General features: G+C 42.1%; 1 protein-coding gene across 1 annotated transcript in view; it reads left to right on the top strand.

The window, feature by feature from the left end:
• piezo1 (piezo type mechanosensitive ion channel component 1 (Er blood group)) overlaps positions 1-26,656 on the top strand; it is a 108,638-nt gene that overhangs the window by 28,420 nt on the left and 53,562 nt on the right. The window contains exons 2-6 of the mRNA XM_083987995.1: positions 2,110-2,205; positions 16,937-17,102; positions 18,170-18,311; positions 23,042-23,324; positions 24,650-24,863. Coding sequence (XP_083844121.1) covers positions 2,110-2,205; positions 16,937-17,102; positions 18,170-18,311; positions 23,042-23,324; positions 24,650-24,863 — 901 coding nt within the window. The remainder of the gene's footprint in view (positions 1-2,109; positions 2,206-16,936; positions 17,103-18,169; positions 18,312-23,041; positions 23,325-24,649; positions 24,864-26,656) is intronic.

Raw genomic sequence — 26,656 nt, 5'->3', positions numbered from 1 at the left:
CTGAATCTTATATATTTTTAGATTGATGGTACTATTTATTGTTTTCAATTGTTTTTATTGTTTTAATATAGCTTTACTAAACACTTTTATTGTATGCAGTATTACCAATTTCATTCCTGTATATAATGTATTACTTACTATATATTTTTATCCACTCTAGTGTTTTACCCAACTGCAAACTGAAGATTGCATTTGCCCAGTGCTTTAATTTTTTACTTGTAAGGTGTGTGTGTGTGTGTGTGTGTGTGTGTGTGTGTGTGTGTGTGTGTGTGTGTGTGTGTGTGTGTGTGTGTGTGTGTGTGTGTGTGTGTACCATTGTATTCTATTATGCAAAGCACTTTGGTCTACTTTTTTTGTATGAAAAGTGCTTTATAAATAGAGTTTGATGAGTAGCTAAAGCAATAACTGTTATAACCATGATATCACTCATGACACCAGTGTCTTGATTGATGTCGGCTCATAACAAATGATCTGACTGTATGAGTGTGTTAGAGACAGTGACAGTGACACTCCTGGTCAAGCACATTCACTGAACAGTGGGTTAGTGTTAGGATTGACAGGGTCACTTCTGATATGTTTCCTGTGCACAATAGTGCAATGTTGTATTTATATAATGCACCAAAGAAATGTTTGAAATGTTAAAGTAAATTCACTCATTTAGCCTGTTTGTATGAAAATGATGCTAAAAGAAAACAGATAATGAACTGATCTGAATAGGAGTGCCAGGATCCCTAAATATCTTAAAAGTCACACTCTCTATCATGTTGTGTACTCTATGAGACTGTGTGAAGTGTTGTGATGATGTGCACGTGCCGCGGAGGTTGTCTGTGGTTGTTTTTCTGGAACTTGTGAACACGAGATGTAACCAGCGGATCTGCTGTGTGTAATTGTGGTTTGACGTTGTGAAAAGATGAAAGACATAAAGATGAATGACGAGCATGCATAGGTTGTGATTTTCAGGATGTGAACATGTGTGTGATTTGAGTGGACTGAGCGCTGGACGCTCTACCACGCCTTTCCTGCCGCTGGGGGCCGTGGAAGGAAGTCACCTCTGTGCACCACAGGAAAACAGCAGTTCACTAGTGTGCTGCTGTGTGTTGCACCATGCGTCAGCACAAAAACAAAGAAAACAGAGTCTATTATCTTCCATGTTATGCATGAAAGTGCAGTGTGACCACCTGTTATGTAGGCTATATTGTGGATGACGTGATGTTTTCTTTACTGAAACAGATCATTTCATCCCACTGTTTGTGCAGACAGGGTTTGACAGTAGAAAGAACATCAATGACGTCAGGTATTAGATTAGATAAAATTGGACACATAAGGTTCTTTATTCTTAAATGATTCTTCACACAGTCTGAATTAGTGACACTGGCTCATTCGTCAAGTCAGCAAAACAACCTTTGATCAAGTGTTTAATTTTGTTCCATCTGATTTGTATTTCTTTTATAATTCAAGACAAATGTTGAGTGAAACATTCAGGCAACACCACGACTGAGTGTTTCCACTTTGAGCTGCAGTGAACCATGGACAAGTCTCATAGAAACAGATTCAGAGTTTCATATGTCACAAACCCAAGGAACCAATCCTGTCAATTTGTGGATGTGAACTGTTCTGATCCATCTGCTGGTCTCTGGTTCTGGTTCTGGTTCTGGTCTCCACAGACTCCTCCTCTGAGTCTGGGTCTGACTGAGACTCAAACATGTGGCTCAGTTTCTCTGCTCTCTCACCTGTCAGCCTGTAGCCAGCAGGTGGTGGGCGGGGTTTAAGGCCTAATCCAGATTTCTCACTGTCGTGTGTGAAAACCATGTTAAATAAAACACAAGCAGAGACTTTTTTAATAGAGTTTGAAATATGTCAGGGGGATTTTTGAAAGTCTGGTTCAGTTTAGGCAACTAAACTATTTGGTTTAAGTTTGGTCCAAGATTCTCTTTGGTTTAAAAAGGAAACAGAACTCTAGATGGAAAAACAGGGTTCAGACTCAGACATGTATGACCAGTTCACGATGGTTTACATTTCCGTTCCCTGCCTCTTTGCAATCAGGGATTATTGCATTTAAAGCAACACGTCTGAATGTCCACTGATGTGATTGTTTCTGTGTCGTTGCAGCTTGCCTGTTTCGCTACAACATCTTGTCACTGGTTTATTTCCTCTACCTGCTGCTGCTGCCATGGTTCCTGTGTCCCAACAAACACACCATCAGAGGTAAAGACTATCTTTTTATATCATACTGCACTGTTGGTGGTTTTCTCTGGTTTTTCAAATTATTCCTACTACTGTGACTACAGGAAGCACATCTTCTGTTTTCTGTCCTGCGATCAGGATTACTAAGATTTAAATCAGGGGGTCAAACTCATTTTATTTCAGAGGCCACACAGAGCGCAATTTGATCTCAATTGGGCTGGACCAGTAAAATAATAGTATAATAACCTATTAATAATGAGAACTCTAAATATTCCCTTTGATTTAGTGCCAATGAACCATCGTTTTACAAAACATGTTATGAGCAAACTGAAATTTCTTGAGAAAAACACTTGCAATTTGAACAATAATATGCCTCTTCTATGTAATTTTCACTCTTGGCACACTGCAAAAACTCTAAATCTTATCAAGAATAATTGTCTTATTTCTAGTCAAAATGTCATTCCTAGTCAAAACTAATTTCATTATACTTAAAATAAGACTCATCACATGAAAAGTAGCTTGTTTTTAGACACATATTTTCACTTGAAATAAGTAGAAAAATCTGATAGTGGAGCAAGTTTTTCTTTCTTACTACAAGCACAAAAACTTGCTCTCACTGGCAGATTTGTATACTTATTTTAGGTAAAAATTAGTTTGAAACAAGTGAAAATTATCTAAAAACAAGTTGATTTTTAGGTGATGATTCTCATTTTAAATGGAAAGAGATTAGTTTTGACTAGAAATTAGACATTTTGACAAGAAATGAGACAAATATTCTTGGAAAGATTTATAGTTTTTGCAGTGCAAATTCATCCTGTGGGCTGGACTGGACCCTCTGACAGGCCAGTTTTGGCCCGCGGGCCGTATGTTTGACATCCCTGGTTTAAATAGAGAAGCGGCAGGAGGTGCTTTCTGTTGGAGCTCTGCTACTAACTCTTTTGTTAGAACAATAAATATAGTGATGGCATGGTGGTGCACGTAGGCTTGGATTAAATCACAAACAGTAACAGGTTCAAGTGGTCTGAGTAAGTCTCACTGTGTAGTATCACCATTAACAACAACTGTGACTGAGTTCATGGTCGTTGTATGGAACAACTGGTTCAGTGGTTTGGCCCCTGGTTGGTAGATGGTAAAGTTTACTACACTGAGTTGGTTTGCGGTGTCTCTTCTGTTCTGCAGCATCAATGGACTGACTGATGGCAAACAATGCTGCACCCATCTTGTGTGCACATGTGTGGGACATGGGAGTGTCTTTATATCATCAGCTGAGTCCCAATCCAGGGCCCCCTTCAGAGGACGCACTCTGCAAAAAATGTGGCTGCTTCTTGAAAGCAGAAGTGAAATTAGATGATCTGGTCCATGGAGGATTATAACTGTCCGCAGCTTTCACAAGCACAGTGCCACAAACGCTCCTGTTGCCTGGCAACCTTGACAACACATGGGTTAAGGCCCTTGGTTTTTTAACAGTTGTACCGTTGAGGTAAACAACACTTACATTTTTGTATACTGAATCTTGGGACAGGTTGGATCCTATGGATAGATGGCACCATTTAAAGGGATAGTTCACCCAAAATTGCAATTTCATAGTTATCCGTGGCTTCTCTGAGTTACAGGGGGTCTCGGCGTAGCAGTGCATGTCCATATAACGGTTGCAAATGGATACCAACTGTCTTCGTAACAAAAAGACACACCAAAAAACATCCAAATACCTCCATGCTGCTCGTATGTAATGTCCGTCTTGTATTGAAGCCACGAAATGCGAAATTGTCCCGGAAAAAATTAAATAGGCTAAGTCTATATTTCAAGCTTGTTTTGTAGCGGAAGCTTCTCAAAGCTCCTCTTCCCGGTTCGCCAAATTTGGACGAACTGGGAAGAGGAGCTTCCGCTACAAGCAGGCTTGAAATATAGACTTATTACATTTTTTTCGGGACAATTTCGCATTTTGGGGCTTCAATACAAGACGGACACTATATACGAGCAGCATGGAGGTATTTGGATGTTTTTTGGTGTGCCTTTTTGCTAGAAGACAGTTGGTATCCATTTGCAACCATTATATTGACATGCACTGCTACGCCGAGACCCCCTGTAACTCAGAGAAGCCACGGAGGACTCTGAAACTTCTCCCAGCCCTTAGTCGGCATGAGGGTGAGTAGATAATGAGTGCAATTTAAATTTTGGGTGAACTATCCCTTTAAAGGAGCCTTTGAAATGGAACTTCTGGAGGATGTGGCCGCTAATTTGGGACGCGGCTATGATTTGACAGTGATTTGTGAATAGCCGTGCCGTGTTACATTCCACATACATCTACAGTATGCATACATACACAAGGAAAAGGAAGGATATAAATATGGAGAAAACAACATCGGGTAGTGCTGAGTCCAGGTTCAACCACACTGTTTTCATAAAGTGTCCAGCATTTCAGTGTTTTTATTGAAATGTTGGATTCATTACAGGGTGTTTTTGGATTTCCTCACATGAAAGGAGCACGGCTGCCAGTGTTACTTATCTACAGGAGTGGAAATAACCTCTTCTCTGCCTCTGTGACATCAGCTGTAGGATCTATAGCCCAGTCAAAACACATTAGACATCATGCTCTCACAGTCAGGCAACAATGGGGTGGATTGTTCCCTCCTTACACTGGAGTGGATGTTAAGTTTTTTTTTTGTTTTTTTTTAAATACCTCAAACATACACGAAGATCTGATATTTTTAACTCTTGTGTTTACACAGAACAAGTGGAGCATGTCTGCTAACAGGGTTTGTTAGATGTGTGCTGAAGCTGAGCTCTTGCTCCATCTCACACTGATTATAGTAAACTCTGCTTCATTTTATCTGCGCAAATGGGAACAAGCTTCAGTCTGAGCCTCTTGGCCCCACACACACTCTTATACTGGTGTTGAACTGGTGTAGCTTTCACCTCAGTATGAACACACACACACATTTTTACATTAGTTTGTGTAGCTGTGTTGTCATACCGCGTCTTCTGCTTAAAGGAATAGTTCACCAGAAAATGAAATTTGTGGTTAGTGACTCACCCTCATGCTGATGAATACTCCGGAGTAGTTTTTTATTCCTCAAAGTTCATCTGGAGACCCGGGAGGGGCGTTCAAAACTTTATATGAGAATAATAACGCCTGACACAAAAACGTCCATAAAACTACACAAAAACCCTGTAATATTCTTCCATGCTCCTCGTCCATTGCAATCCAAGTGTCCTGAAGGGATAGTTTACTCGAAACGACGTCATTTAGGACATTTTTACAGCCTAAACAGTCCTGTATTGAATTTTTTTTTTTTTTGGGGCGTTTTTGCCTTTATTTGATAGCACATACTGTAGTGAGATAGACAGGAAAGGGGGAGGCAGAGAGAGGGGGAATGACATGCAGGAAAGGTCTGCCCGACGCGTGATTCGAACCGGGGATGCCTGCGTTGAGGACTGTAGCCTCTACATGGGGCGGCCGCCTTAACCACTGCGCCACGCACCACCCCAGTCCTGTATTGAATTTGCCTGCTGCGCGCTCTCGCGTTCACACGATGCACGCAATTCACGCGGACATGACTAGACTTGCCTAAATGACGTTGTTTCGAGTAAACTGGACTATATCCCTTCAGGACACTTGGGTTTCAGCGACCGAGCAGTGTGGATGATATGTCAAGGTTTTTATGTAGTTTTATGGACCTGTTTGTGTCGGGCACAATGTACGCGTGAATTGCGTGAACGTTAGAGCGTGCCCCAGGCAAATTCAATACAGGACTGTATAGGCTGTAAAAATGTCCTAAATTTCGTAGTTTCAAGTAAACTCTGCAAGGCAAGGGCAATTTTATTTGTATAGCCCGTTTTTATAAACAGTTTGTCTTAAAGGGCTTTACATGGCATCATAACAACATCCTCTGTCCTTAGACCCTCACATCCACTGAGGAAAAACTCCATAGAAAACCCTTTTAACAGGGAAAAATCGGAGAAACCTCAGGGTGAGCAACAGAGGAGGGACCCCTCACCCAGGACGGACAGACGTGACATAGATGTTGTTACAGACAAGAAAACAGTTTATAACACAGAATGTGCATGGTTAACATGGAAATGTTAACAACAGCTGAAGAAGGACGTTTCTGGTAGGCAAGGGAGGCAGGGAGAGCAGGCCAGCTTAATGGGAGGACTGGATGGCAGACTGGTTCATTGGAAGGGAGGGCAGACCGGTTTAACAGCAGGGGACTCTGGACTATTTCCCTTCAGGACACTTAGATTGCAGCGGACGACGATCATAAAGGAATATTAAATGGTTTTTGTGTAGTTTCATGGACGTTTTTGTGTCGGGCGTTATTACTCTCATATAAAGTTTTGAATGCCCCGGGTCTCCAGATGAACTTTGAGGAATAAAAAACTACTCCGGAGTATTCGTCAGCATGAATTTCATTTTTTGGTGAACTATTCCTTTAATCTCGATCAGTTGTGTAAGAGAGTCCATTGTTATGAAGTATAGCCTATCATATGTATTTGAGGTGAACATTTTCAAATATGTGAACTGAAGTAATTTCTACTGGTGTTTTCCAGGATGTTGAAATGACCTGGTGATCTCTAGTAGGACAAGAGTCACAGATCCACGGCTCCTCCCAGCTCTCTCTCGCTTTGATCTGGAATGAATATATGTGGAGAGGCTTTTATTTTGGTGGGAGAACAGTTAAAGTGAGAGGGGGGAGGAGGGGGAGGGGGAGGGGGAGGGGGGAGCGGGTACCCCAGTGGAAAACTCGCCGGTCTGCCAAAACACTGACATGTGCAAACACACACATACGCTCTTAAACACACACATGCACCCACCCACACATACGCTCACACACACACATTAGAGAGCTGTGTAAGTTGAGCAGGGGAAAAAAAAAAATTCAAGCGCTCTGAGGACAATTAAGAGACAGTTTAAGTCGGAGCTGGAGATGACTCAACTACTGGCACCTCTTCAAATATTCAGTTATACATCTTCTACGAACAAGACGAAGACTTCTCCGCTCCTATAGTAGTTTTCTCAGAGGGGAGCTTAGATTTCTTTAGTCTGAAGGTGGGGGTCTAGGGGACTCCCCGTGAGTCCCTGAGAGTCTGACCGCTAGAAGTCTGACAGTGTAAACTCAGTGATGCCTTGATTGTTTCTTTTTTCACCACCGTCACATTAAGATTTATTTTTTCACCAAGCGGTTTGACAGGTCGCCCGATAAACTAACTAACGGTGATATTTCTAATGTTTATGACAGACGTCCCACAGACCCACCTTCAGGTCTCGCTCTGCAAATAATCACTGGTACCAGTGTTGTGCTGAAATCTCATTCTTTGCCAAATTTCCATTCTACGTCACTGCAGCTTCCCCTAGCATGGACTCCTCTGTACACACTCAGGGTGTTAATGACTGAGTGGCTGTGACTGCACACACGTCCACATCGCATGTAGTGGTGAAGCTGTTTGAAGAGCAGCTTTGAGAAAGACAAAAGTTTCATCAGGTCAGGGAGTTTGGGTGTGTCTGTAAAGTCAGGCTGCAGCATGGGATCATGGGAGTTGTTGTCTTCTCTGCCATTACGGTATAAGCTCCTCCTGGTTTGGATTCCTTCAGTGTCAGACGGTTCAGGAAGTGAAAAAGGCCTTTAATTATAACGTTGTTAAGAATGTAACGATTTGTTCTGATCGTTTCCCTGAGAACTTCTGAACCAGATGTTCAGCAGGTTTTTACCAGCAGCTGAATCGTCCACAGAGGACGAGTCCTCCTCTACAGAACTAACACATCATTTATTTTCATTTATTTAGATCTCCATTAGCTTTGGCAAAGGCCATCGCTATTCTTCCTGGAGTCTACCTTCACAGATTAACTATCCATTGCAGTAGATAGGTCAGATCAGGGGAGTAAAACCACTAGAAACAACAAATTAATCAGTTTCACTTTAAACATAAATGATTCACCAATGACACAGGACAGGACGTTTCCAGCAGCTGGAGCTGAGCTCTCCAACACTTCCTCAGCTTGTTTCTGTGAGAACTTCACATCCGGACTATAGGATGACACGGGAGTGGATTTTGACTCCCGCTCCTTCCCACTCCCACAGAAAAAATCCCAGTCCTGCCCAATCCTGATGGAGGGTTTCAAAATCAATCCCACTCCCTCCCACTCCCACAGAAATGAATCCCATACTGTCCCAATCCCAAACCAAACCTTTAAAGGGATAGTTCACCCAAGATTGAAATTTCACTCATTATCTACTCACCCTCATGTGGACTAAGGGCTGGGAGAAGTTTCAGAGTCCTCCGTGGCTTCTCTGAGTTACAGGGGGTCTCGACATTGCAGTGCATGTCCATGTAACGGTTGCAAATGGATACCAACTGTCTTCGTAACAAAAAGACACACCAAAAAACATCCAAATACCTCCATGCTGCTCGTATGTAATGTCCGTCTTGTATTGAAGCCCCGAAATGCGAAATTGTCCCTAAAAAAATTAAATAAGTCAATTTTTCAAGCTTGTTTTGTAGCAAAAGCTTCTCAAAGCTCCTCTTCCCGGTTCGTCATATGTGGACGAACTGGGAAGAGGACAGACCCTGGTTCGTCCAAATATGACAAACCGGGAAGAGAAGCTTCCGCTACAAACAAGCTTGAAATATAGACTTATTTAAATTTTTTGGGGACAATTTCGCATTTCGGGGCTTCAATACAAGACGGACATTACATACGAGCAGCATGGAGGTATTTGGATGTTTTTTGGTGTGTCTTTTTGTTACGAAGACAGTTGGTATCCATTTGCAACCGTTATATGGACATGCACTGCTACGCCGAGACCCCCTGTAACTCAGAGAAGCCACGGAGGACTCTGAAACTTCTCCCAGTCCACATGAGGGTGAGTAGATAATGAGTGCAATTTCAATTTTGGGTGAACTATCCTTTTAACACAATCCCACTCCTGCGTTTTGCAGGCATGTCTTTTCAAACCACTCGTACCTGACTCGGTGCTGTACTTCACTATAGCGAAGCATTTTCTACAAATGGCATATATCGTGTCCACACCGTCACATTCTACTCTTGCAAACTTCAAACAAAGTTCAGACTTCCCCGAAAGCGTCTTCAGTTTGATCGATGGGTGTTTTTGTTTTACTTCTTTCACCAACTCGCACTTGTCCGCCTCCATCTTTGGTTAAAGAGAGATCACGCACATGCGCGTTGCAGTTTTCACGGTCATTACAGGATGTAGTACTAATTTCTGGTGTAGTCTTTTCTCTTATGATGCAGTGTTGTGAGGCTGAATGAAAACTACAACATGGCGACTGTGATTTTAAGTGCAAGGCTTGGGAGAAATGTTCAAAAAGATATCGATTTATTTTGAAATAAAATGTAATGCATCATGGTTTTCAGACAGTCCCGTCCAATCCCGTTGATTTTGCTGTCATAGATCCCGCTCCCTTCTGCTCCCGTTCATTTTTACTCACGCTCTTGCCCAATCACGTGATTAGAGGTGAAATTGACTCCCATCCCACGGGAATCCCACGGGAGTCACGTGACTCGTGGGAATTCCCGAAAAATGTCATCCTCTAATCCAGACGTCCAATGACTAAAATCCTTATCGGATAATTCCTTATTCTACAGAATACATCTTTATCCTATAGGATAAACCCTTATCCTATAGGAGAAATCATGATGCAAAAAACCACCAAGTTTATGGAGCTTAAAACTAGATAAAAGTCGATGCTGAGCTTCTGTCAGACTGACTCAACACTGACATGATCATAGGGGATATGACATCATTGACAGGTGACCAACGAAGTGAAGCATCACAGATCTCATTCCATCGGTTTAAGAATCGATGGAAAGATTTGAGAAAAAGTACACACAACTCACAACTCAACAAGATGCAGAGCGGAGGCTGGGCTGTGTTTATTGTGGAAATGTTACAGACACTAATCTGATAGAAGGAGCTGGGTGTCTCTCCAGCTGCAATCCATCAACCTGCGTTTACCGTGTCACCACTGTGTGTTCACTGTCTCCTTTCCTGTTTACCTACAGTATTAAACGATGAGTGGTTTATGGGTGAATTATGGGATGGCATCTTGCCAGGCTGGAGTATAAATAAAAGATGAAAGCACTCTGTGTTTTATACAGTATGTTAATGTGTCAACAAGAGGACACAATACCCTACAGTATCACAGTGCAGATGTGTCTTGCCTTGTAAACATGTGATGTTGTAATTTAAATCTCCCTCTGATAAAAGGTGTTAAATATACAATATAATACTTATGATGAATGAAATAGTCAGTACCATGACTGAGTGTTTCCACCTTGAAATGCAGAAGCTGAGGCCTGATCCAGATTTCTCAGGGAAGAAAGAGAAGATGAGTTGTTTTTTTCACTTTTCACATGTGAGAACATAACTCATGGTAGATTATGGTTTACAGAGTATTAAACATGCTCTGGAGGAACTTAAACATTTGATAAGTTGACGGGTGACTCTGCTGCTGCTGTTTTCCATGCATGGGCTGTGTGAAACAGGCAGCAGAAAAAGTCAGACAAGGCCAAAGTTAAAGGGATAATTCACCCAAAATACAAATTTCTCTGCTTTCTCTGAGTTACGGGGGGGGGGGGGGGGCGTGCAGCAGTATTTGTCCATATAATGGTTGTGAATGGATACCAACTTTCTTCGTCCAAAAAGACACACCAAAAAACATCCAAATACCTCCATACTGCTCGTCTGTAATGTCCCTCTTGTATTGAAGCCCCGACATGAGAAAATTAAATAAGTCTTTATTTTAAGCTTGTTTGTAGCTGAAGCTTCCAGTGTCTCGGTTCACTGCTCTTCCTGTGTCAGAGATTTGCACTGACCGGCGCAACTATTTCTTATGTCGGGGCTTCAGTACCAGAGGGACATTACAGACGAGCAGTATGGAGGTATTTGGATGTTTTTTGGTGTGTCTTTTTGGACGAAGAAAGTTGGTATCCATTGACAACCATTATATGGACAAATACTGCTGTGCGGACCCCCCCGTAACTCAGAGAAGGCACGGAGGACTCTGAAAATTGTCCCAGCTCTTAGTCGACATGAGGGTGAGTAGATAATGAGTGAAATTTGAATTTTGGGTGAACTATCCCTTTAACCACTGAGGGAGTGTGTGTGACTGCTCCACTTCTCTGATGACATTGTTTTCCAACTCTTTGCTGCCCTCCATCACCGCTACGTGAGAATGGAATAAGCATTTTTCCAACACGGTGGGTGGTCTGGCTGCTCATACCTGCCTCTGCCTCACCTTCGCTGCAGAGGATGTGTTTGCATAGTTTGTTGTTTTTCACCGATCTCAGTCTAAGCATCTTTTAGTTCTTGAAAATGCACGAGTGTGCACTTAAAGTAAAGTGAGCGATCTCATTATGTACACACAGGTCAGCAGGTTCTAACACTGTGTTCTCTGTGTGGTGCTTAGATGTTCTCCTCTGACCTCTGTCATGATAGACTGGCCTTTTATTTGTTCAGGGACCAGGATGCTTGGCACAGTATAGGTAATGGGTGGATGCAGAATAGTTGACCTTAGTACCTTAATGCACCTTAAGCCTTTGGACTGGATGGACAAAACTCAGTATAAACATTATAAGTATAAACACAGTAAGAGTATAAACATGGAAAGTCTCAGTGCTCAGTTTGACTTCTTCAAATGTGAGCCTTCATATTGAATTCGAGAACTGTTGTTCTGTTAAAAAAGAAAAATGCCTGGAGGAGAAGTAGGACATGTCTCTACAGCTTAGAATAGAATAGAAGAATAGAAACTTTATACAACGAAATGGGAGATGCTACTTCTAATGGTGCATACACACAATGCATATACATGAATAGAATGAATGAATTAAAAAGCAGCAGTCATCTCATCCACACATCATACAAATATAAAACAATCATAGTCCATAGTGCAATTGGCATCAGCTGCCATACTACAGTGCATGACAGTACTGAATGGTCATAGTTTGGTGAGTTTATAGTGCAACAGTGTTTATTGGGAGTTTAGTGCTGTGATGGGCCTGGGGGGAGAAAGCTCCATCACACTCTGTCTGCTGCATTAAACAGGAGGTCAGGTCCATGTCTCTATAGTCGGTGGTCTCCTCTAAAACACTTATGAGTAGTTTATGAAGGTACAAAACAAGACTTAGTCTGGGCCGTGTGTGTGTGTGTGTGTGTGTGTGTGTGTGTGTGTGTGTGTGTGTGTGTGTGTGTGTCAGGAGTCACTGTAAACACAGGATGCCATAGTGTCATGTTGTTTTCTTTAATAACTTTTATAATGACAGACACATTTAATACAGCTCTGTCCCCATCGACTTATTTCTCTGTTTCTGTTGTCACAACAGCACGAAACAGTGACTGACATAAAAAAACAAATGCTGACTGGACTGTATTTAATTATAAAACGATCTCTCATAGAGCTGCCACTAGCAACTATTTTTCTAACAAAAATACAGAATCCAAATGACACAATCACTAAGTCAGAATTGACAGCCTGGTTTGTCTCAGCTGGATGATCTGTTTAAAACAATCTGCCACGGTTTAAGATTCATGGTGAACTGAGATAACCAGTTGGACTCACATCCAGCCAGCTTTTCTTTAGTTTTTTCATAACATTAGAAATAAAACTTCACTGTTAGCCTACGTGGGAGACGGGGACAAAGAAGATGAAAGTATATCTCTACTCTTTGTTGCTGTTGCAAAGGGGTTTGATAAAGCTCTTATTACTCTTGGTACTTATATTATTACATTTACAGTCAAGTTCAGTAACAGTATTCAAATTAACTGCAGTGATCTTAACTTCACCTGGTCCAAACTGCAGCTTCACCTCTGACATTCAATAAACTAAGTAAATACACAGACTCCCCTGAGCAGCTAAAGTTTGTCCAAAAATTCATTAAAAGTGTTGCAAGATGCTTTCTTGAAAAACATAGATCTAGATGTTGTGTCATATGTTCAAAGTTGGCAACACTGCAGGCTGTGAACGCACCCTGATAGATCCTGTTTGTGCCAATTCATTTTGAAAAAGCAGATTTTTCAGTCAGTCGGTCGGTCGGTCGGTCGGTCGGTCGGTCGGTCGGTCGGTCGGTCAGTCAGTCAGTCAGTCAGTCAGTCAGTCCTGCTATTCAGCCAGTAAACGGGCTGCTACAGTCTTGTGGTCATTGTATAAAACCAGGACTCAGCAGGGGCAGAACTGAGGTGGAGGTGACTCAGATGTTTATATGTTGTCATGGTATCAGGAAATCCACACAACCGACTGAGGCTACTGTCCAGTTTAGTAACATAGTGAGTTCATCTTTTCTTTTTGTGGAAACACATTCACGCTGAAACTGTCCCGTGGGGACGTGAGGGTGATTTCCATCCACATAGTCCAGGTCCTGGTCCTGGGCTGGGGCTGGAAACACAAACAGTGTGTGTGTGTGTATGTGGGGCGGGATCTGCTGTGAGCGCACCTCTGTGACCTCTCCACACACACACACACACTCACACACTGTCCTTACCTCCTCTGTGTTGTCTTTGAGAATGTTGAATCTGGGTCAGCTGGACTGTCCTGTAGAGTCTTGACTGGGTTCACCAGCAGCCAGTCAGAAGTGAAGAAGTGATTGTCTTGGATGAGACGTGAAACATCCTCAAGAATCCACCACCAGGTCCAGCTGACCTAGATTCAGCTGTTTGAGAGAACTCTGGCCTGGATGACTGACAGCTTCCACATCAGGACGATTTGATTATGAAATCAACATCAGCAGCTAATCACATAATCAGTAAACCAGTGAGTCAGTTTAAAATACCAAACATGACAAGGATCTGATAACTGAGTTTAGACTGTGGACAACACACACACACACACACACACACACACACACACACACACACACACACACACACACACACACACACACACACACACACACACACACACACCAAGGCCGTAACCATGGAGTCAACATTGGGGGGGACCAAATCTATCTCTTTCTATATTCTATATCTATATACCTTATATGGTAAATATATATATACAGTATATTATTGGGAAATAGTGATGGAACTTTTTTATCATTTACTGACATTTCTCTTACCAAATAAGTGGATTAATGAAAGAATCAATATTGAAATGGTGCAGCAGTTACAGAGCTGACTCTCACTGCTGTGTCAAGTGACTGCTTGTAGCAGATGTTGGCTTTAAGGCTGCTGTTTATATCCTCAGCCTTAGTGGGTCAACATGTAACTACTGTACTTATAGTCTGTCACAGGTCAAGCACAACTCCACACACCACTGTGTATCGTGTGTGTGTGTGTGTGGTCGCACCCTCCAGCTGAGTCATGATTTGGTGAATCTTGAAATGAATCAGACTGGAGGAATGCAGCAGTGATACTGTGGCTGGTGGCTGCAGTGATTCAGCAGCTCAGACTCCTGCTGCGTTCAGACCTGCATCAGTCAGTGTGTTTTTACAAGTCTTAACATTGACCACCATAATGTATACCATACATAGACTGCTGGGTTTATGATAAAGCACCTTTGAAACAAGGAGAGCTCTGGATGTCAGGGTTAGAGGTCGTTTCAGGTTGTCTGTGGAGAAGCTCTAGTTGTCTTAAGTACATGTTTGTGTTGAACACCATTGTTCTAGCCTCTACACATGACTCTTTACATTTGAGCAGGAAGGAACCATGAAAATGAATGACATTTTTTGTGGAGCTGAAGAAGAACAGAACAAGATTATCACCAGGTTTCAGGCCCTGGCTCTAGTGTTGTGGTGTTCCAGACTGGTCTTGGTCTCAAGACTGGGCTTGACCAGCTCTGCTCTCTGCTCTGAAAATGAATGTGTGTTTTCTTTTACTTTTAGGTAATGGCCTTTTCATGTCATTTATATTAGTTCACACAAACAGTCTCCATCCATCTGATACTGGCCCGGCCCATCTATCAAATTTTTGGCCCTTCATGTCTGATGAAGGTGGTGATAATCTTTATCAAATCAGCCTTGGAGCTACTTCTGGTGTGCATGCTATTTTTTGTCCAGTTTTTTGAGATGTGCGTGCTGATTATGTGTGTGTCCTTATCTCACACTACTTTATCATCTAGCTCGGTGGTTCAAAATCTTCTCCAACTCACACCAACTTGAATTGGCCCACATCCGACCCATTTTAATGATAAAAATCAAACATTTGCGACTATATCGTGTTAAGGCTGCAGTATCTCGATGTGGAGAGTCAGAGACCTCTGTGAGGCAGCAGTGCAGAGATCCTCTCCTGAAGTTTATAGGAGGATATATATCAAAGCGCATTGTTTTACGCTGAGACAGTGAACATGATGAGGACGGAGGTGGCGCAGTGAAACTTAGCTGGGAGAGGGAGGGGCCGGGGTGGGAGAGTGGCTTTATTTTTAGAACCTGCTCCAATGTTCACCTGATGTTCACCTGATGTTCACCTGCCATGGATGGAGCTTTGCTGACATCTTTTATGTCTGTATGTGTGTATGTATTATAAATTAAGGCCGATGAGTGCTGCTGAGGCACAGGTTGGATCCTCATCAGGCTTCAGCGTCTCTGTCATGTGAGCAGTGTTCACATGTGGTGGTCGATGATGGTTCGATATGAGGTTTTCATCATGATAATGCTCTGCATGCTTCATCCAGAGCCTCTGCTTGGTCTCCAGTGACTGTCAATAGGTCTACATACATAGTGAAGCTGTGTATTTATGTCCCTGATGTCTGTGTGGCCTTTTAGCTCAGTGACGTGCACCTGCTCCAACTGGGACCCAGTCGCTGTTGGAACTCCATGTTCACACAGTCTTGTGTTGGATCTGACCAGGCCATGTGTATGATATGTGACATACAGGGAGGCAACATCTTTTCATTATATACTTCCCTGCAAAAGTCTAATAAATATATTTTTCTGGCCTTGTATTAATCGTTTGCTGAAGGTGATTTGATCTGATTTGTTATTATATTCACTATGCTTGTGTTTTAGCTGTGGAATTTTTTTATTTGTTTTGTCAGAAATGTCTGATCCACTGAGATTTTTCTTTTTGTGGAATTTTTGCACATCATATTTTCCAGCTCTCAGATTTTCAGTGGTGGATTATTGTCTTTCTGTGAGACAAAACTCTGGCTGCACAATGTTTGTCAAGTTTGTGTCTCTGGGCAGTGAGACATTGAAGCGCCACCTAGGGGGTTGTTTATGGAATTACTTACATTATGCATTATGGACACTTTACATAACATACTCCCATGTTATGTTATTTTGCTATAATACTAAATAAGCCTGATCACCGACTAACCCAATAAAGTAAACAGACCTTAAATCCAGCTCCAAGTGCAACACAAGCTCTGGTATTAACAGACGGAAACAGTTTTCTATAACACATCATGTCAGCTGTCTGGCATATGATTGGTTTCATTCCTACAACATTACATCACAGCGTTTCTAATTGACAAAAAGAAGCAAACAACAGGAGAGAGTCAAGAGAACATTGTTCGTTCCTGTACATTTGATGCCTCACAACACAACACAGACTGTTACTGAAAGGTTGATGGAACTGTTCACCCCCTCTATACCACACTGAGGCAAAAATCATCAGTGTTTCACCTGATTTTTTCTTTTAAATTGTATTTATATGTAATTGTTGGGACAGCTTAGTCATCTCCAGGTGTATCGTATCCCTACGACTTCCAGGCTTTGTGCTAAAACAGCTTCTGTTATCTGATCTGACTGATGTGGTGTCCCTCTCCTGACTGTGGTCTCTGTCTCTTTGTCTTCCAGGTCACACAGGTCGCTTCATCAGAGCGGTGTTCTGTACCAGTCTGCTGTTTGTGACCGCTCACATCTCCTTCCAGACTGTGCTGTATACGTATCCTCCGCTCGGCGACGCCATAGGAGACAACTGCTCACGATGGGACATCGTAACCAGACACATAGGAGTATCCAGGTGTGTAGCACTAGTTAACCACGCTGCTGTCACTGCTGGTTGGAGGACTGACTGGAGAAAAACATGACAATAGTCTGCTACAGTGCAGACTTGATGCCTACTGATATCTGTCTACCACAGCTCTATTCTCTGACTTCTGTTATATTTGTAATACCATTAGGACAGTTTAAAAATTTGGTTAGATGCTTGACTGACTTGGGTGTAACTGTTCTGCTAAAGCTTTTGACTAATTTGCACCTGTGAGTCAACCTGGTTGTGTATCTTAAAGGAGAATTCCGGTCATTTTTGACCCCTAAATCGTTTTCCTGATGGTCACCCAGTGTTGGTTGGAGCAAAAAACGCCACTAAAATTGATGCAGGCAAACTGGAGTTACACCATGGCTAGACGGTGCTAGGGATAGCAACAACGCTAACCTATGGGGGCAATTTCGACCACAACAAACTCTCAAAAAACAATCAAATATCTATGGTACATGACTGGAATCCTTATGACACACCACTGAACTCATATAGTGTACAGTATAAACAGTATAAACTTTGTGTTTTTGCATGTAATCAGGAAAACGATTTAAGGGTCAAAAATGGTCAGAATTCTCCTTTAATCCACAATTGAAACCATTCATACACTCTAGTTATGTATCCAGATATAATACACATCTGACACTCTCACTTATTAAATGAGATAAAGATAGATAGATAGATAGATAGATAGATAGATAGATAGATAGATAGATAGATAGATAGATAGATAGATAGATAGATAGATAGATAGATAGATAGATAGATAGATAGATAGATAGACAGACTCGAATATGCATGAATATACAAAAATACATATTCATAAACAGTGATAAATAACTTTACCACATGCAACCCAAGTATTAAGTCTTAACAAAAACAGGATTTAAATCATGTTAATGATACAGTGTTGAATATTTTAGGAGATAATAAAGAAAGGATGAGAGTGAAACATCTCAGCAGCTGCTCCATGACTGTTCTTGGAGAACAGGTGAACAAGTGTTTGACCTCACTTAACCTTTGCACATGTGGATGTGTGTACGTCACAGGCTTCCCCTGGATGATCCTTGGAGTGTGTTGCGCCTTCTATGTCCTGATCTGGGCGTGTGTGTGGTCGCCCTGGTAACTGTCATCCTCTGCTGCAGACTGGTCAGGAACAGAGAAATGGTGGCTGCCGCCAACATTACATCGGTGAGTTTGTGTGTGTGTGTGTGTGTGTGTGTGTGTGTGTACAAACGGGTCTAGATGTTTTTAGACATTTCAGTCACAGATCGAAAACTTGAATTCAGATCCCCACAGTCTTACATTGACTGACTGACACTGAAAAGATGGACAGAGGAACAGAAGGAAGAGAAATATGAAAAAATAAGATGGCAGCTGTCTTGTGAGCTTATCTCATTGACATTTTTTAAACTAACATGCTGGTAATGAGATAACAGAAAAGAGACATGGATACAATCTTTGAGTGTAGAGGGGGGGGATCCCAAAAATAGAAATAAGTATGCACCAGTAACTGAATAAAAGTTCCTGTCTCTCTGTCTGATCAGTGAGTTTCCACCTCTCTCTCTCTCTCTCTCTCTCTCTCTCTCTCTCTCTCTCTCTCTCTCTCTCTCTCTCTCTCTCTCTCTCTCTCTCTTTTGCTCACTCTCTTTTACCTTCTCACTTTCATTCTTCTGTATCTCCGGGGCAACCGCCCAAACAAACAGCGCAGAGCTGTGTGCCAGGGAAGGAGGAGTCAGTGCAGTCTGAGTAAAAGACAAATTCCAGTACCAGATCAGATTCTTTAATGTGATAAACAGTCAGATGTGATGGAGAGAGTTTCTCCCTGCTGGAGGCCTGCAGAGTCTCTGTCTGTTGATTAACTGTGTGTCAGATCAGTGACGCTTCCAGAGCAACATATCTCAAGAGCCACCGGCTCAGTCTGAGTGTTCATTCATTATCTGAGGAAAAGTCATTGTCTTAATTCCTTTGACCTCCGACTTTTCAGTGAGTGCTGTTGCCAGGTCAGATTTCTCCTCAGCTGTGGTCTATGACAAGTCTCTGCAAATACAATACAACAGAGGATTTTCATGAAACATGTGGTGGATACTAATGATCTGCTGAAGATCAACAAAATACTTTTAGCATGAGCGCAATTCAGTATTTAGTGCTTATGATTCTTGCATAAATTCTCGACTTTATAACTGATGTAGACCCCAAGACTGCACAGAGATGAGGCAGTCTGGTCTGTCTGGATGGGACAGACCCACCTGAAGACGCGTGGTGATCCAGCATTTGGAGCTCTAGCTCCCACACTTTGGAACGCTCTGCATCCCTAGGCTCTGTTGCTTCCTTTGAAACTTTCAGGAAGCAACTTAAAGCAATACTTAAGTCCCCCTCCTGCGACCCTTTTTGGTTATTTTAAAGCATTCTCTGTGGTCTTTAAATTGTGTTTATGAATTTTCCAGCCAAAATCACAAAATCTGTGCCATTTCCCAGGGCTCTCCTTCTGCACAGCACCAGCAGCTCATTAGCAATGCGCCTCTGAGTGGTGGGCGGAGACTGCACTGCTCTGCACCCACTAGGGGTGTACCTGAACCTGAATACGTATTCAGAAGTACACAAATAATGCTTTGATCCAGAATAGTTTTGCTGTCTGAAGTTTCTCCTCATTATTCTGGAGCTTTTTTTCTAAAGAAAAGGAAACGTTTGGATCAGCAACAGCACATAGGTGATTCTGGTTCATTCTGGTTGGTTAGGGTTGCTAAGAAACAGCAACTCCCTGCATGCATTGCATTACAGTAGACAGGAAGTGCTCACCGATACTTCCAGGGTCACCGTTCAACAACTTGGCATTTTTCTCATAGAGAATAATGGGAAAAGAAGCGGCTATAAAACGGTGGATAATTTTTTTTGAGTGTCACAACCCCCGCAAAACGACTAGTTTCACCACCAGAATTTGATCCATTCAGTCCGATTACGTTTGGAAAGTCTAGAAAAATGATTAAATTATTTTATTCCCATTCTAGTTAGCCGAGAGCTAAAGCGGAAGTTAGCTGGCTAGCTAGGCGTAGCACTAGCTCGGCTGAAGTCAGTGCGCCCACTTCTGGTTTCTTCCTGAATCCGAATCCAAAGTTTTTTTTAAAAAGCCTGAATCCGAATCCGAATACAAATAGTGCACTGGCTGTACACCAGGAAGCTGTTTAGTGCCAGTGGAGGCGATACAGACCCTCAGGCCAGAGGTGTCATTCAACCTGTCGTAAATCGATGTACCATCACAAAAGTTCTGAAAATATTATATGAAGGTTGAAAAGTTACTTTGTGTTGGTTTAAAAGACTTCTGTTTATGCAGGCATTTAACCTTTTAGTTACTTGCTCTACTTACTGTCTGTTTTGTGGCCTACCGAATCACCTTTGACATTTGCTCTTGTGAAGTACTTTGACATTTGTCTGTGAAAAGTGCTATATAAATAAACGTTATTATCAATATTATTACACACAAAGGAGGAGAAAGTAGAGAGAATAAGAGAGAGACACAGGTGATTCCTGAACAACAGCTGTGGCAGGATGTTTACTCTGTCGACTGCATTCTAATAGTATCAAACAACTGTAGCCGTCAGCGATGCTGGTGGAGCATGAAGCTTAAAGGGATAGTTCACTCAAAATTCAAATGTCACTCATTATCTACTCACCCTCATGTCGACTAAGAGCTGTGAGAATTTTCAGAGTCCTCGGTGCCTTCTCAGAGTTACGGGGGGGTCCACGCAGCAGTATTTGTCCATATAATGGTTGTCAATGGATACCAACTTTCTTCGTCCAAAACGACACACCAAAAAACATCCAAATACCTCCATACTGCTCGTCTGTAATGTCCCTCTTGTATTGAAGCCCCGACATGAGAAATTATTCCGCCGGTCAGTGCAAATCACGAGAGATTTGCACTGACACAGGAAGAGCAGTGAACTGAGACACTGGGAGCTTCCTCTACAAACAAGCTTGAAATATAGACTTATTTAATTTTTTTCGGAACAATTTCTCATGTCGGGGCTTCAATACAAGAGGGACGTTACACACGAGCAGTATGGAGGTAATTGGATGTTTTTTGGTGTGTCTTTTTGGACGAAGAAAGTTGGTATCCATTGACAACCATTATATGGACATATACTGCTGCGCGGACCCCCCTGTAACTCAGAGAAGGAACGGAGGACTCTGAAAATTCTCACAGCTCTTAGTTGACATGAGGGTGAGTAGATAATGAGTGAAATTTGAATTTTGGGTGAACTATCACTTTAATAACAGCCCTCATGTCTCAGACGCTCGTAACTCCCCACAGGCCTTAGAGCACATTCCACCGTCCCACCTGGGCTGCCTTGTTCAGAGGTGTGTCACCTGCTGGGCGGCGTCCCGATCCTCCACTTCCACCTCTGTGCCGTCACTTCATATGCACTCATAGCTGAGTCACTGTCTGAGGGGAGCGATGCCCCGTGCAGGCTCATATTGGGAGAGAGGCGGGGCCACAGTCCGCTATAAACCTGTACAGTAAATGATTTATCATGTATCATAATTTAGAGGTTTCCCCACTGCTCACCTCTGTCAGTGGTCTCCAGAGTTAGAGTGATATTCCTGTCTGTGATTAGTAACTTTAGATCTTTGCCACCTGTTGCTGCACATCATGACTGGATGTTGTGTTGCTGCTGCTGCTGCTGCTGCTCTGCCCTGAGAGGTCACAGAGATATTAGACTGTAATTATCTACTGGACATCAACAGAACAATTAGGAGGAGTTAGTTTCTATTTTTATATTCCATCTGTAATCTGCTAAACGTGCAGGGAATCGGTTCAGTCTGTGTATATGTTCAGTGTAGCGTTACACTGGGCAGCTGTTCTGTCCTATAAAGCAAACACACTGTATAGCCTACTGCAGTGGAAGCTGTGGCTATATTAAACTTTCCATACTATTTTACTCCTGAATACAATGAATCAGAGTTGAAAGCAAAATTTCAGAATTTTATGAAATGTTGCAAACATACAGCAACCGACTTATCTGCAGGTTAACACATAGCCACTATGTTATAGAAGTGGCTTTTTCTTGCATAGATTCAATGGTAAGAAAAAATAAACCCAAACATAATTCTTTTAACCCATGTAAAAAAGGAGAGAGATCTTTTAAAAATACTTTGCATCTCCCAGTAGATGATGATTGATGATTATTTTTATTTAAGTTTCATGCACATTTTTTGTGCCCAGCCCACATGGGCTTACAAGACACTCAGCATTAATTTAAAATACATACATTCAAGAATAGCTTTGTAGAAATCTAAATAAAATGGGCCCGAGGAGTCTGGGTTACTACTAGGGGTGTGTCTTGACAAGAATGTGATGATGGAGGATGGAGTCACCACTGTGAATGTTTGCATGTAAATTGTTAATTTAAAAAATGGATACAGTGCTTTTTCGATTATCGAAACAGTACTGTGAAACGAAAAATCCTGATATTTCAGCCTATTGATATTTTCTTACACCCCTAGTTACTACTATATATTTTAGATTTTTTTTTCATGCATCCAGTCTTTTGGGGAAGAGGTGGGATGTTTTCATAGAATCTGAGTGTATCCACCATAATCATCACGTTCCTTTGTTTTCATTTAGTTTTTCATGACCTCAAAAATAGTCAATACTAGTTCCAGGAAAATGCTCATAATGTGTCACTGTACTGGAAACAAAAACTCATAATTGACCTCATCATTGTCTCTTTTTGAATTCAAGACCAAGCCAGGAACAACATCACAGTTAAAATAAATACAGCTGATTAACATCTGTTACACACACCTTCAGTTAAAGTTTCATGAACTTACCTACACTGAAACACTGTAACTGTTGCAACCAACACTGCTGAAGTGACTGGTCTCTTATTTTGAAATCTCTCTGTCCCGTTCCACCTCAGCTAGAAGACGACGTAACGGAGAAAACCACACCTGATGAAGGAGGGAGGGAGGAGGAGGAGGAGGAGGAGGAGGTGGAGGTGGAAGAGGAGGAGGAGGAGGAGGGGGGCGAAGACACCTCGGTAGATGAGGGTGACGAGGAGAGGTCGTTGCCTGGTGACCCGGACGAAGAGGTTTCAACGGCAACCAGAGCCAAGCAGCTGGCCGAGCGTCTGAAGGTCACAGCCCGGAAAGTCCTGCGAGACCTCGGGAGGATCGTAGCCATCAGCCTGCTGGCTCTGGCAGGTACGACTAAATCCTTAGCACCTACTCTGTTTCTGTTTAATCTGTATTTGTTTAGGCTATTTCTCAGTGCTTCTTGTTTATTACTACAGAATGTTGCACACGTTTTCATGTCTCTCATCAACCCGTCACTGTGCGAGTTGCACTTAGATCAGAGATTTCCACTTTTCCTCAGTCAAAGCAGCTTTGTAGCTTTGGAGAAAAGAAAACCTGTTCAGGTCCAGAATCCAATCCAATCCATTTTATTTATAAAGCACAATTTTAAGAGGATAGTTCAACATTTTGGCAAATTAGCCCATTGCCATAATCCATATAGCAGTAGGTTCGTTACCTTTAATTGTCGATAATAACGTTCCGTTATTATCTCATAGTGTGGTGAATGTGCAGGTCACAACTTGTCCACCAGAGCGTTTTGGAGTTGTTGGATTGTGTATTTGATGAGTTTGATGAGGGAAACCAAGAAATCCCATTAGCCTCCGTAGCGTAGCTCTGAGCAGCTCACGGCTCTGCTCCACCGTTCTAAAAATAGCTTGCACCAACAATTAAAGGTAACAAACCTACTGCTATGACTATAGCGATTATGGCAATGGGCCAATTTGCCAAAATGTTGAACTATCCCTTTAAATAAGCACAATGGTTTCCAAAATGTTGTATAGTAAAAAAAAATTATAAAAAGACAAAATACTAATGATAAAAGACACAATAAAACATTATAACTAAATAGACAAATAAAATATCTCTGCACATAAAATCAACAACATACGTACCTAAGTAGTGTGAAAAAGCCAAAGAAAAGAGGACTCATGTGTATGAATAAGACTTATTTTTCCCATGACACTCACAAACTCCATAAACAGAGATATAATGTCTCACACAGTCTACTCAGTACTAAGTCACCTCATTAACTCAGCAACAACACTTGTGTTATTTTCACTGCTTTGCTGTTTTCATGTTGTCTATATGAGAGCACTGTTCTCATGCTTTGGTTACATCAACCCGACTTTCCCATGCTCTCATGGCGTTAAGCTATTGCCGGAGAAAATCAACATTTCCTGCACAACACAATAAGACTGGTTAGAGTGAGGCATACTTCCCTTGTGCTCTCACACTTTTGTCTAAGCTACAGGCCACAGCACAGAGCACAGAGCTCAGGACAGACACACTGCATGAAGCTGATACTGTTTTTGCAAACCACGTGTAACACTCTGAAGGATTCTGTCCATGTCAAACAAACAGTAAATTCCAGGGATTATTACACTTGTTTGACAGGAAGTGTTTAAAGTTCCAGTTGTGTGTCTCCTCCCTCTCCTCCCTCTCCCCTCCCCCAGGCATCACGCTGCCCTCGGCCTTCTCAGCCATCTACTTCCTGCTTTTCATCGGCGTCTGCACGTGGTGGGCGTACCACCTTCCCATCAGCCACCTGGGCTTCAATGCGCTGTGTGTGATGGTGGGCTTCTTCACTGCCGGTCACATGGTTTGCCTGTACCTGTACCAGAGTCTGCTGGCCCAGGCCCTGTTCCCCCCACACAGCCTGTGGGCCAGGTGAGACCGCAGCATACTGTCCAACTCCCCATCATCACATCACAGTGTAAAGAGACCGTTGATCCGTTCAGGAGGTTTTCATTTATGCAGAATTAATTGGATGGATAATTAATTAAGCAACATTTTTATTTCACAATTATTGATAATAAAAGAAACTCAAAGATCAAAATATAACAAATCACCCACATAATATAACAAATCTATATAACCCTTATTAAAGGAATAGTTCAACATTTTGGCAAATTGGCCCATTGCCATAATCCCTATAGTTTTAGGAGTAGGTTTATTACCTTTAATTGTCGGTGCAAGCTATTTTTAGAATGGCGGAGCAGAGCCGCTTTTCGAGGCAAATGCAGAGACTGCTTGCCGAAAATCTGCTTCCTACGGGAACACACATCAGCGGTTTTGCATGAATTTACCTCGAAAACAACTCCATCTCGTTGTTCCAATATTGTCTCATAGCGTGGTGAATGTGCAGGTCACAACTTGTCCACCAGAGCGTTTTGGAGTTGTTGGATTGTGTATTTGATGAGTTTGATGAGGGAAACCAAGAAATCCCATTAGCCTCCATAGCGTAGCTCTGAGCAGCTCGCGGCTCTGCTCTGCCGTTCTAAAAATAGCTTGCACCGACAAATAAAGGTAACGAACCTACTCCTAAAACTATTATGGCAATGGGCCAATTTGCCAAAAATGTTGAACTATCCCTTTAAGGTGTCACTCCACAACACACAATAAAAATAAAAGGGTACAGGGGGAATGCATAAATATAGATAGTTCATATAAATTACAATTTTCAATGTACATTAACCCCCTAAAGAGTTGTGAGACAGACTCAAAAAATCATACAAACAATTAAAAAAAAGAAAGAAAAAAAAGTACAGTATAATATCATGAAAACAAAGCACAAAACAATTTTGTTAAATTTTATAAACCGGAGCTCTCGAAAGACAATCTTCTATTAAGGACGGCAGGCTTTGGCACATTCGCTGAAATGAAAAATTACACACGATTAATGTGTAAAGCATATATATCTCTAAAAATCAATCTTATCCCCCATGATGCTCTCTGTCCTCACAGTATACTGTATGATATTCCTCAGGCACTGGAGGTGCAGTTCATGTTCCCTCTCAGGGAAACCTACAATATCTATTAATAGTGTGTTTGCAATGTGGAAACGGAGTGAAAAGTAAGAGCAGAAGGAGCCTGAGAGACGGTGTGATTTTAAAGGCACAGAGAGGAATCAGAAGGTGGATGTGTGAGTTAGAGCAGAGGAATGTGAGGTGAGCGTGATGTGATTCCTGGACTGGAATGTGAGGAATGATTGGCTGACTTGAACTCCTCCAGGTTTCCCTCGCCCTGTGTCTGGTGCTTGTCACCACTCTCGTTACCAGACATAACAGGGTCACAGCACTTCTCACACTGTTGGATATACAATCTCTGACTAATCTAGATTTCTAAAATGCAACACATTTTTCCGGTGTATGGTCTTGGATCGGTCCACTGATAGATACCCTTCCTCTGGCAGGTGGAATAACAGAGGCCGAAATAGCAAACTGTGAAGTTAGCATAATAGTGAACAGCTGATACTAAATGACCTCACCAAACTCTGTCAGTTTAACAGCAGAGAGATGAACGAGTGCTGCGGCATTCCACTGTGACATACGATCTCTGTTTCTCCCTCATCTATCTTCACCAGACCTCTTGCCAGGTGTCTGTGTCATGACTTCACCAGCTGCTCATCAATCAGCCAATAAGTGCCTACGTAGGTGTGTGCGCGTGCTCTGCCTGTTACG

Source organism: Trachurus trachurus (genome assembly GCF_905171665.1).
Source record: "Trachurus trachurus genome assembly, chromosome: 15".
In the NCBI taxonomy this organism is placed as follows: domain Eukaryota; kingdom Metazoa; phylum Chordata; class Actinopteri; order Carangiformes; family Carangidae; genus Trachurus; species Trachurus trachurus.
Note: the sequence above shows the minus strand (reverse complement) of the source record. Positions and strands in the feature narration are given on the sequence as shown.